The sequence below is a fragment of the Pseudophryne corroboree genome, chromosome 4 (assembly GCF_028390025.1).
Source record: "Pseudophryne corroboree isolate aPseCor3 chromosome 4, aPseCor3.hap2, whole genome shotgun sequence".
Classification (NCBI taxonomy): domain Eukaryota; kingdom Metazoa; phylum Chordata; class Amphibia; order Anura; family Myobatrachidae; genus Pseudophryne; species Pseudophryne corroboree.
Window position 1 is genome coordinate 265,218,129 of NC_086447.1, and position 13,345 is coordinate 265,231,473.

The 13,345-nt window shown below is 47.2% G+C and overlaps 1 protein-coding gene across 3 annotated transcripts in view; it reads right to left on the reverse strand.

Moving 5' to 3' along the window:
- Nucleotides 1-13,345, reverse strand: part of DHX36 (DEAH-box helicase 36) — a 290,388-nt gene that overhangs the window by 131,442 nt on the left and 145,601 nt on the right. For 2 of the 3 annotated variants that reach the window (XM_063916103.1, XM_063916102.1), the window contains exons 23-24: nucleotides 4,678-4,798; nucleotides 4,286-4,438 (exon numbers count right to left, since the gene is read on the reverse strand). In XM_063916103.1, coding sequence (XP_063772173.1) covers nucleotides 4,286-4,438; nucleotides 4,678-4,798 — 274 coding nt within the window. Of the gene's footprint in view, nucleotides 1-4,285; nucleotides 4,439-4,677; nucleotides 4,799-12,143; nucleotides 12,405-13,345 lie in introns of those variants that run through there. The other variant, XM_063916105.1, reaches the window with a different exon arrangement.

The window sequence follows — 13,345 nt, forward strand, 5'->3', positions numbered from 1 at the left end:
TTATTATTTTGCCCTGAAATTTGGCATGCAGCAGCGGGTGACGATTCTACACGTCCATGCCAAATTTCAGCTCGGTACGTCCAATCAGTTTTGAGGTGTAGCCCCTCAAACACCATGCCCCCATCTCAGAAGTTCCCTATGGGAGAATTCCGTTTGTTCGATTCAGCCTTAATATAAGGGCACGACCGTGCCCTTATAATATAAGCATATCGCCAAATTAGTGCCCCCCCTCTCTGTTTTAACCCTGTTTCTGTAGTGCAGTGCAGGGGAGAGCCTGGGAGCCTTCCCTCCAGCCTTTCTGTGAGGGAAAATGGCGCTGTGTGCTGAGGAGATAGGCCCCGCCCCTTTTTCGGCGGCCTCGTCTCCCGCTCTTAACGGATTCTGGCAGGGGTTAAATATCTCCATATAGCCTCCGGAGGCTATATGTGAGGTATTTTTAGCCAAAATAGGTATTCATTTGCCTCCCAGGGCGCCCCCCCTCCCAGCACCCTGCACCCTCAGTGACTGCCGTGTGAAGTGTGCTGAGAGAGTCTTCTGCCGCCGATTCTGGACCTCTTCTTACTTCAGCATCTGCAAGGGGGCCGGCGGCAAGGCTCCGGTGACCATCCAGGCTGTACCTGTGATCGTCCCTCTGGAGCTGATGTCCAGTAGCCAAGAAGCCAATCCATCCTGCACGCAGGTAAGTTCACTTCTTCTCCCCTCTGTCCCTCGTTGCAGTGATCCTGTTGCCAGCAGGACTCACTGTAAAATAAAAAACCTAAGCTAAACTTTCCTAAGCAGCTCTTTAGGAGAGCCACCTAGATTGCACCCTTCTCGGCCGGGCACAAAAATCTAACTGGCTTGGAGGAGGGTCATAGGGGGAGGAGCCAGTGCACACCACCTGATCCTAAAGCTTTACTTTTTGTGCCCTGTCTCCTGCGGAGCCGCTATCCCCCCATGGTCCTTTCAGGAACCCCAGCATCCACTAGGACGATAGAGAAATAGCATTTAATTCCTTTGACGCAGGGAAGGTTAGCGAGGCTTTCTTATTTTCAGTGACGTAAGCCTCCTCAACCTGCTCGGGTGTTGTATCAGCAATATACAACACATCCCTAATAGAATCTATCATCAACTGCACCCCTTTTACAAGAGATGCAGCCCCCCGCAACACATCCCCATCACCGTCTGCAGTATCAGAATCGGTATCATCCTGCATGATCTGCGCAAGAGCACGTTTATGTGAATATACAGCGGGGAGCCCTGATGTACCAGAACTGGGCCAGACTGTCATAAAGCCTGAGTTGCAGATTCATTTTATGCAACCCTATTTGAAATCTGAGAAATCATAGATTTGATAGAGGATAACCACTCATGCTCCCTTGCAGGAATCTGTGCTAAACCAGTGCAATCCTAATTACATGGAATGGGATCATCCTGAGAGGACATATCCTCACAAGGTACCAAGATGGCTGCCGCACTTGGTACCTTGTGAGGGTGGAATACACAACCCTTGGAAGTTATTACCCAAAATGCCTACACCAATCCTGCATTATGCTTTCTGTGTGCTTAAGGTTTTCTTTTATGTCTGTGTGGCTTATCTATTGTTGTATTACTCAAATCCTCTGTATCATGTGTATTGTTTTTGATGTCTGTAAAGCGCCTTGAGTCCTGTTGGAGAAAGAGCGCTATATAAATAAAATTATTATTATTATTATCCTCTGCAGCATATGACACAGAGTCCCTGGACATTGCTTAATGGAGACCACAGACACTCCACATACACACACAGGGGAGGGCAGACAGAGTTTCACCCCCAAGAATGGCAAGAGAGACACAGAGATTGGAGCCAACCCACACACAGCGCTTTTAATATAAAGGGAGACCCCTATCAGCGCTGACTGTGCACCTTAATAGGTTACACAGGGACTTGCTCTTCACTGACATCGTTGTGCAGGCAGGAAAATAGCGCTGAACGCTGCTGGGTCCGCTCTGAGAAGCTCCGCCCCAAAAATGGCGCTGTCTTCCCGCTTTTCATAGGATTATACTGGCCTGAGGATTTATGCTGGCTGAGATCCGGGGACCCCGACAGGCTGTGTGACCAGTGTAGGGTGTAGGCGCTGGCCCCTCACAGCGACGCACTATGTACCGCTGAGCCTCCGGAGCACAGTTAATACCGCCATCTTCACACCGGCCCCCTGCTTGCTAGGGGGGTCGGTGACTCACTCGTCACTGATCTTCAGCTCTGTAAGGGGGTGGCGGCATGCTGCGGGGTGAGCGATCCCCTGTGGAGGGGAACGATGTATCCCCTCAGGAATTCAGTGTCCTGTCAGTGGAGATAGTGGCTCAGACCCCGCAGGGCGGACACTACTACCCCCTTAATCCCACGAAACAGGGAGGCTGTTGCCAGCAGCCTCCCTGTAAAATAATAAACTCTAAGATAAACTTTATTAGAGAAAGTTTGTAGAGCTCCCCTAGCTGTGACCGGCTCCTCCGGGCACATTTTCTAAACTGAGTCTGGTAGGAGGGGCATAGAGGGAGGAGCCAGCCCACACTCTCGACTCTTAAAGTGCCAATGGCTCCTGGTGGACCCGTCTATACCCCATGGTACTAATGTGGACCCCAGCATCCTCTAGGACGCAAGAGAAAAATTATGAAACCATAATAATGGATTCAAATAGCTTACCACATGATGGAAGAGTTTGAATGCGAAGTAATCACAGTGACAATGCAGGTTTGTATTCTCATGTATAAAGGTGAGACCAAAAACAGGTGGGGCCTCCAGTGTGTGGACAATGGGTACACTTTGATTAGAAAAACTAGACCAGAGTGCCACTGATACATCTGACTGCTCTGGGGACATATTGTATGCAGCACAGTATAGGCCTGGAGAAAGACGTTGGGAACAATTTCTTATGACTTCTTCTGTATAACGTATATTCTCACAGCACCAGTGATATACTTCTATTGTGTTTAGTTTACAATGTTACTATACTGACTCCTGTGGACAAGCGCTAAATTTAGTTTAAGAAGGGTCCCATATGGGCTGTATAAATTGTCATATGTCAAATGCTGAATTTCTACATTGCTTTTGGGAACGCTACAAAATTAAAAAGTTCTGGAATAAAATTATTCTATTCATCAATTCCGTTCTCTCTCTCCAACTGCAACCAGACTGTTTGGCATGTCTTTTCTCGAATTTTCACAACTGGCAATTAGGTCCACATAAAACTGATGTAATACCTTTTTTAACGATCATATCGTCGATCATATTTTTTAACGATTGCAAAATATATTGATTCATTGGACCTCTCCTTCCTCCCCTACTATTCGGGAAATCAATTGTAAACTTTATCAAATTCTATATTTTGAAAGGAAACTGACACACCCCACTTCTACCAACAGTCTCTCCAAATTTTACTATAAATGGGGGCTGTATATAAATTCTGTGCACCCTACCAGTAAAGACAACTTTTTCAAGTCTTTTGGTTCAGCAGAATGGTAGTTTCATAAAGACTTCTGGTCGCAGAGGCAAAATAGTTAGACTAGCTATAATTCTCAATGATCCGTACTGTTTTTTTTTTTTTTTATACATTATTCTTTCCGCTTATGCTCTGATCAATTTTTGGACAGATACTTTAAATTTTAATCACCAATATATGGGTTATGCATTTATTATTATATTCAAATGAGATTTCCAGGAAACACGCTTATCTCCCCTACGCCCTTCTTCATCCGCCTCTCTTCTCCTTCTACCCCCACTCAAAATTCTTTCCTTTCCTTGCTTTTACTTCTTTCTATTCCCTTTACATCTCCTTTATTTCTTCTTACCTCACTTGGGATTTTTAAGCATAATACTGTACGTATCATACATACAGTATAATAGTTTAATGTTAGTTTTTACGACTTCAATCATACTGTACATATATACATTATTTTTGCTTCTGGAATTTGAAGAATGCTTTACTGCCTGAGTCTTGTTATCTGTCGTTTACTCCACTTTTTTTGCTTAAAAATGGACAAGGTTTGTATGTATGTATTACCAAGTATGTTTTTCTTTCAATAAAACAATAAAGAGATTTAAAAAAAAAAAAAAAAAGAAGAAGGTTCCCATATGAAAGAAGGGAAGATGCTTAATGTACTCAGAAGGACTGGTAAGAACAAAGATATGGAACATAACAGAAGAGGATTAGAGATTATATATGTTATGTTGCTGTTCAGTGAAGAATACCACAAGCCATGTGCGCGATACCATGTTGGGAGATATTAATACATATTTATTATACAATTATGTTTGCTGCGGTATTACCTTAACTAAGTGTGCAATCCGCTCAGGCGACTGGAATACAATCCATTCATCCACAGCAATAGTGTCCTGTTCTTTATCTTTCTGGATGGAAATATCTCCCCCAAAGAAAAGGAGCGAGTATGGAGAGACTTCTGTACAGTCGTATAGGTAAATCTGTACAATTATAAGCCACAAAACAGGTTGTCAAAATCCCTCTAGATGAGATCATCATCTTTGCAGGCATCATTCTGTCTAGTGTGAAAAAATAACTGCTAACAAACACATTAATTGAAATTCTAACAGATGTACATCTTCAGAAGTAAATTATTAAAGAAGTAAACCCCATATCTGCGTAAGGTTCTTTAACAAAAATGCCATAATAAACCCTGCTTGAAAGAAGAAGAAGCTCTTACGCTGCTGGTTTTCATCTTCAGGTGGTAGACGAGCCAGGTGTAGTGAAATTCCGACTCTTCCACATTGACTGACTTGGGGTGAATGCTGACCTTGCCATCCGGTTTTGTATAAACCTTTGCTCTAATGAAAACATATCAGGAATTGGCATAAAAGAACTTACGACACATATTTTTCAAGCTGATTGTGTGTATGAAGTGTGTAGGACAGAACGTCACTCCTCAGGCAGAAACAGCATAATGTACGTATATGTAACCAGTAATACACTCAGCATGCGTATATCTTACCTCAGCCAAGTGTCCCGTTTAGTAGAAATGCTAATAAATACACAATGTATGCTTATCCTGTCAAGTATAGGGATCCTGATCATTTGTTTATAAAATTAAACCATATATACCAAAGCATTTTTTAACCCTATCTGTGTAGAGCATGTGTACACTGAGGCATCGACTGTAAATGTTATGCCTTATTTATAATACTAATTTGACATTATGAAGGTCAGTGTGAGGAAGAATCTGTTATGTCACAGGGTGTTGGAGAAACAGTCGGAACCCCGGCATCACGCACCCTATAACCACTAGTTTCATTGCCTCTACTGAATTCATGCCAATACAGACCAAGTGCCAGATGTAATTATGCCCGAGTTCGGCAGCCATGCGGGATGCCGGCTGAACTCGGACGTTTGTTTAAAGGGGAAATAACCTGCAAGGAAAAACCATGCCTTGTTAGTGATTGCCCCTTTAAAAAATAAAATAAAATAATCTGAGTTCGGCTGGCATCCCGCATGGCCGCTGAACTCAGGCGTAATTACATCCAGCCCCAAGGCTATGAATAATACTACACAACGTGAGGGTTTGTTTTAAATCTAGTTTTCAAATCCAGATGTAGCCACACTCATTCATCCTGCGGCTCAGACACACGTGCGGGTGCGATTTAGTACACTGCCCATGTATTCCTATGGGCGCGCGTACAACACTTGCCGCATCTGGACTGCCATAACTACGCCAACCTGCAGGCTGGGCAAACGTGGCTACATCTGTACGAGTTACATGATCTACTGCCAGAATACAGTGACCACAATTATAAGGCATAGTTAGCCCTGGTCACCAAACCAACAGCATACAGTGTATTTAATACTTATGTCACACAGGGGCGTGGCTTGCCAACGAATCCAGGCAGACGTGTGGAACTGGGGCTCCTGCCTTGATTGCCTCAAAGCCCCTCTCCTACTGCCTTTATCTTGACCTGGGGTGCCCTCCTTACCTACTGGGGTCCCCCGCACTGGGTGCTGTTGTCCGCGGAGCCGTCAGACGCCTCCTGCGTCTGTGCGGGTTGCGGCCTGGCAGCCCAGAGGAAGCCGGGACCTTGACTGCCTCCTTCGGTGACCGGGACCCGGGCCGCAGACATCCCTTCCTCCTTCCCCGCACTGACGTCACTGCGGGGATCTCCTGCCCTGCTGCCGCTAGAGAAGGTGAGTGCGGCTGGCAACTCCGTCCCTCCCAGAGACTCCCGCCGCTGCCCGCGAGTGAGGGAAAGACCCGCTGACGGCCTCGGCTCGGCGCTCGGACGGGAGTTCCATCTGCTGCATCCCTCCTGCTGGTCGCCGTGGCTGGCGGGTCTCCGAAGCACAGCGCACCCGCACGGGAGCCGGGGCTCTCTACACCAGCTGCCGGGTTGTGGACAGGAGCGTGGAGCAATCTGAAGGTGCAGGGCTGTGACAGACTATTTCTTCACTGTCCCTGGCTGTATTTTATCATATGTTTCTAGGCTGACTGGGGCTGTATGCCATCAGGGGTATTAGGGGATACACTGGACTGCCTGCAACCCTCTATATTTATCCTGGGGTGCGTACCCCACGCATATGGTTTATTGCACCACCCTCTGTCCTGGCCCGCATTATATCCCTGCCTGAGCCCCTGGGTAGGTTGCTTGTCCCCGGGGGTTGCTGCGGGGTACCCTGGTCTCTGGCTGATCCGTGACCGGGGCCCACTACCTCCTGCCCCCTATTGGGCAATTCCTGGGGATCCCCGATCCACTTTACTACAGGGGTGCGTTGGAAAGTAGACGCGGCAGCTCCAACTCTGTATTAAAGCCGCTACGGCAGCAATATATTCTTCCCGTCTTTGCCACCTCCACGTCCCGGCCCTGGTGCTCCTCGTGGCCACAATGGTATCTGGATGAATAGCACCCCACGGTCGGCCTGACCCCCTCATAGCTCTCCTGTGTCAACTACTACTCTTTACCTCCCTGCTCCTTTCCCCTTTTTTTTACATCTTTACCGGAGAGGATAGACCCCTCCCCCACCCACTTTCATTATGTCACAAAAAAACAAGAAGACTCCCCAAGCACCCACAATTTTTTTTGGCGGCAAGACTAAGGGTCCCCAGAACCTGGCACACTCTCCGGAGTCTCCTTCATCCCCGCGATCTTCGGAGTTGGGTATTGACCCTCAGATACAGGCAGTGATGTCTGGCCTCTTGGAGGGGGTGCAAACAGCCTTCAAACAGGAACTGTCCAAGGCGGTCCTGGACTTCAAATCAGAGATTGCCTCGCTTGGAAATCGTACAGACGCCTTGGAGACTAAAGGTCCATACACACTTAACGATATAATGAGCGACGTCGCTCATTTTCCCCCTCCTTGAGCGACGTCGCTCATTTTATCGTTAAGTGTGTATGCCGCCAGCGACGACCGATGCGCGGCCCCGCGGGTCAGCAATGATCGTCGCTGTCGGTAGGGCATGCATGAAGGATGTGGACTGTCGTCCACGACCTTCATGCAGGGCTGGCGGGGGCGTGACGTCACTGAGCGATATGAGCGGTCATATCGCTCAGTGCGTACAGGCGGCCGCCGATCGGCCGGCCCGGGAGGGGGAAACGTTAGACGATGTCGCTCACAGAGCGACATCGTCTAATGTGCATGGGCCTTAAGACCAACGATTTATGCCGCTCGCAACTGCGTCTGGACCACGAGCTCTCAAGGCTCCACGCTGAAATGGAGACCCTGAAGGAGCACCAGGAAGACCAAGAGAACCGGTCCCGTCTCAATAATTTGTGGATACGTAATGTGGCGGAATCAGTTCAGAGCTCCACGTTGCCCTCCTTCTTGAAAGACCTTTTCCAGCATTTGGTCCCGGATTTGTCTGATGAGGATTGCCTCTTTGAGCACACAGAGCCTTGCGGGCCAAACCTTCAACATCCCAGCCTCCCCGGGACATTATAGCCCGTCTCCATTATTATCGCTCGAAAGAAAAGATAATTGCCTCCGTCCGGGACTCCTCTGACATAGTCTTCCGAGGCATGCAGTTGCAGATTTACCAAGACCTGGCGCCCTCGACCATCCAGAAGCGGCGGGACCTCAAGCCGATCACTAGGCTTCTACGCCAGCACCAGATCCGATATCGCTGGGGATTCCCCTTCCAATTACAGTTCTCTCTTAAAGGCACCAATTATGCAATTAAAACCCTGCCTCAAGGGCAGGAACTGCTTCACAAGCTCGGCCTTCTCCCAGAATCATTGTCCTCTTCTGTCGACCCATCAGCTTCTCCGAAATCACAACGACCACGTCCGCCCCAGCCGGACTGGACGAGAGTGTCTCGTCATGAGGACGAAGATGGTGCTCCCCCCTGATCTCCCACACTTTCCTCTCCCATTGTTTTCATTGTGCCATTACATCTACCTGCTGGAGGCCCCCCCTGGACTAGACTGTTTGTCCTTTATTCTCAGGACTTCCTTGTGGATGTGGTGTTTTTTTTTTTTTCTTTGTTGACTTGGTATAATGCTGTTAATGTTATATATTCACTGATAACAGATTGTTTTGGACGCTGAGGGCCCCCTCGGAGCAGGCTGACTTGGTCTCTGCTCCGTGGACCCCCTTGGTTTATCTCAGGCATTCTATATGATGGTCCTGCGGATGCTTCACCCATTACGTTTCTAACTGTTTACTTTGCCTTTAGGTTCCTGGTCAAAAGTTGGTCGTTTTGTGGTTTGGTCCATGGTTACGTAGCCTATTGTTCTGACCACATTTTGCTGCTTCACTGCCCCCTTCCCCTCCTTCTCAACCTTCCCCCCCCCCTCTCTCTCTCTCTCTCTCTCTCTCCCCTCTCCCTTCCCTTCCTTCATGACACAGGTTGTCTTCATGTCGCATACTTTTTTGGCCTCGGCCATTTTTGTTCTAGGTCAGGCCGCCAACCTGCTGTGTTGGTGCGTGCTACTACCCCCATGCTCCCTTATTTGAATATTTTATTGATTGTATTTTTCCTTTGTTTGGCGGTCCTGTTACGGGCCCCGTTGTTACAGGGTTTCTGCCCGAGTGGGCTTTATCTTCTCTCTTCTTGCTCCTCCTTGCTTTCTTTCTGTGGCCTTCTTTTCCCCCAAATCCTTTTTCTCCCATTGTCCTTGTGGTGGGTTCCGGGTATCCATTTTACTGGCCATCGCTCTTTTATGGGTAGCTTGACCCCAGGAGGCCTTTGTTTTTGTACCCCCTTTTTTATGATTCCAAATGAGATATTGTTCCCCAGGCCACCACGCCCCTAAAGATATTATCTGTTAATGTAAACGGCCTCAATTCCCATAAAAAACGAACGGTGCTCCTGAGTGCCTGTAGACGTGAGAAGGCTGACGTAGTTTTTCTCCAAGAAACTCACCTTACGGGCTCCCATACTCAACTCCGTGGTAAACAATTTACACAAACTTTCTTCGCCTCAGCGGACTGTAAAAATCGTGGGGTTGCAATTTTAATTAATCGTCACATTCCATTTACACATAGCAAAATGGTGGCGGATCCAGACGGTCGATACTTGATGGTTATTGGTACACTCCGTTCTGAAATCCTGACACTTATTACTGTATACGCTCCTAACCAAGATCAACCTCAGTTTTTCCACTCCCTTTTCCGTCACATTGGCAAAGTTGCACAGGGTCACATCGTATTGGGTGAGGATTTTAATACTATTCTTGACCCCATGTTAGATAGGACTGCCCCCCCCCCCTCGCCTCTAGAGCCTCACGCACGCTCACAGCCTCCCTTAAATTTCACGACCTCCGAGACTCGTGGCGTCTATGCCACTCGGTCCCCAGAGACTATACCCACTACTCGGCCCCGCACCAACACTACACCCGGATTGATATGCTACACATCTCTTCCTCCATTGCCTCTAGAATTATTGATGCGGGAATAACCCCTTTCACTTGGACTGACCATTCGGGTGTTTATATTCTCATGGACCTATATCACTCCGCACACACGGTTCGCAAATGGCGATTCGATGAATCTCTGTTGCTTAACCCATCAGTCTCCGCAGAAATACAACTGGTGATAGAACAATACTTCGCTGAAAATATCACACCTGACATCTCTTCTGGTATTATTTGGGAAGTTCATAAGGCCACCTTGAGGGGTCTTCTCATGGCACGGACCTCCTCGCTTCGCAAAAAGGCGACGCAGGAGATACACTTGCTAGAAGCGCAAATCGCTACCCTAACCACCCAACATAAGTCAAATCCCTGCCCCGCTTTACTTGCACAACTGACTAACTTACAAGGCCAATTGAACACGCCTTTGTCCCGTCGTGCAGCTTTTATTCTTCGTAGATTGAATCAGAAGTTCTATGATAAAGCGGACAAATTTGATTCTCTACTGGCGAATAAACTTCGACATAAACACGCGGGTGGCGCAATTGACAAACTGTATTCCCGAACCTTGGGTGGTCTCACCTATGATCCTAAACAAAAGGTCGAAGAGTTTAAGGATTACTACAGCTCTCTCTATAATTTGCCAACCCCAACGCACTTCCCTTCCCTCGACCCAGGGAGACTACACTCCTACCTGTCCTCGACCCCTCTCCCGAGCATCTCCACAGCCCAATTAGATAAACTGAATTAGGATATCTCAGTAGAGGAGACGTTAACAGCCGTGAAGTCTATGCGGCCCTCAGCTGCCCCTGGCCCTGACGGTTTCACTGCGCACTATTACAAACACTTCGCTAAAGTTTTGACCCCTCACCTTACCGCCCTCTTTAACCAGATCTTGGGGGGCGCATCCTTCGCTCCGGCAACCACCCAAGCTGATATTGTTGTGATCCCGAAACCTGACAGAGACCCCACCCAGTGCGGCAATTATAGGCCTATTTCACTGCTTAATGTCGATTTGAAAATTTACGCAAAAATCCTAGCTTTGAGATTGGACCCCCTTCTTTCTATATTATCCACTCTATCCATCGGCATAAGTCCTCTTCCCTGTTATTAGCTTTGGACGCAGAGAAGGCGTTTGATCGCATTTCGTGGCCTTTCGCCTTCCCCGTTCTTCAACGCATGGGCTTTTCCGGTAAGTTTTATGATGGTGTCTCGGCATTGTATCGCAACTCCTCAGAGCGGGTCTCTGTCAATGGGGTCACTTCCCCAAGCTTTGGGATATTTAATGGGACCAGACAAGGATGCACGCTCTCACCCCTGATTTTTGCCCTCGTCATGGAGCCTCTAGCGGCCAGGGTTCGTCTCAACCCGAATATCAAGGGAGTTCAAATCGGCCAGGCGGAATATAAAATTGCACTTTATACTGACGATGTATTGGTTTCTCTTACTAACCCAACATCCTCACTTCCTCCTCTCCTCTCTGAGCTAGACCTATATTCACAATACTCTGGTTATAAGATTAATACTACTAAAACAGAAGTACTTGATTTTTATATTACCCCTGCATCTAGGAAACAACTTGAATCGACATTCCCATTCTCCTGGCATAATCGTAAAATTAAATATCTAGGAATTTACCTTACCCACAGACACCACCAACTTTTTCAGGCAAACTTTCCGCGACTTTTAGACCAAATTCGTTCGGATCTCCAAACCTGGTCCTCCTATTTCATTTCATGGATTGGTTGTGCCAATTCTGTAAAGATGAATATCCATACCTTTTCCAAACGCTCCCGATCTATATTCCCTCCTACGTCTTTAAATTCTTGCAGCACCAAACTTCCCGATTCGTCTGGGCCAATAAACACCCCCGAATTAAACTCTCGTTGTTACAACAGCCTTCTAGGTGCGGAGGCTTAGGCATACCCAATTTTAAATACTATTATTATGCAGCTCAAATAGCCTCCTGTGTTCAGTGGTGTGGTTTTGGGACGGACAAGGTTTGGATAACTATTGAGGCCGGTGAGCTGGGACTCTCCACACTTTCTTCCCTCTTATGGCTTCCGAGAACCGCCCGTCCTCGTGCCACCTCACTCCACCCAGTGGTGGCCCGCTCTCTGTGCATTTGGGATCTCGTGCTAAGGAATTTACAATTGGCCCCTAACCCATCTCCCCTTATACCCCTGTTCCATAACCCTGCCTTCCCGCCGGGTATGGTTAAATCTGCTTTTTCACTCTGAAAACAGGGGAACGTCTACTTCCTCAATGACATCACATCTGGCACACCTTTTCCTTTGTACACCCAGATTCAGACTCAATACTCTTTCCCCCATAGTGATTTTTTTAGATACCTTCAACTTAGACACTTCCACTCTGGGGTTCATACCACTCTCTCTTCTAGGCCTCTCACCACTCTTGAAAATATATGTCTGAGACGCTCTTCCACGAAAGGTCTTATATCTGACCTCTATGCTTTGCTATTGCAGGGCGCCGCAGCTCCAAAGGATAGCAGAGAGCTGGCCTGGGAGAGGGATTTGGGTGTCACTTTGGATGAAGAAGAAAGGGGAGAAATATGGAGTAACGTGTCCTCCAGTTCTATCTGTGTTCGGATAAAGGAAAATGTGTATAAACTGTTATACCATTGGTATTATGTACCCTCTCGTTTAAAGGCGATGTATCCCGATGTTACAGACAGTTGTTGGAGGGGTTGCGCTGCTGAAGGGACATACATGCATATATGGTGGACTTGTCCGAAATTAGTATCTTTATGGAAAGAAGTTATTCGACTTCTCTCGTGCCTATTCGCTGTCCCAATCCCCCTGGACCCTAAATACTTCCTACTGCCTCTAGACTCCCCGACCTTAACTAAACACCAGAAGAAGCTATTGCGCCATGTGGCTACCGCTACGACATGCCAAATAGCAAAAGCCTGGAAATCTCACACTTCACCATCCTTGCAATCCGTCATCTCTTACGTTTGGTACGTGTATAAGATGGAATATATGACCAGTATCATTAGGCAGTCTACCGGGGCATTTGACGAAGTCTGGTTACCTTGGCTAGCTTCTCAAAATGCCCCCTCCCCATTCTGTAGCTAACTAAGTTACCTTCCCTACTTTTTGTGTTGACTGCCCAGACCCCGCCACCTGGACCCCTCTCCTCCTCCTTTCTCTCTTTGCTCTCGATCTCGTTCTCTTTTCTTCCTGTCTCTTTTCTTTTCCACTCTCTCACCCCCCTAGGCTGGTCGGCCACACCATAAGCCTGAGGGACTCTCTCTCTTCATACACTAGTTCTGTCATCTTGCTTACTTAGACAAAAAAAGATTTACTCGCCATCTCGCTAGATAATTCCTTTTCTGGGTTATTGTATGTACCGTAATTTTTACTGTTCTGGTGCAACATTTAAGATCTTGTGTATAACTGTAAATCGACTAATAAAACCTTTTTGAAAAAAAAAAATACTTATGTCACACAGGATTAAAGACCAGAAAATGTAAAACTGAGTTGTGAAATGGACGCATACACAAGAAACTGCAGTAAA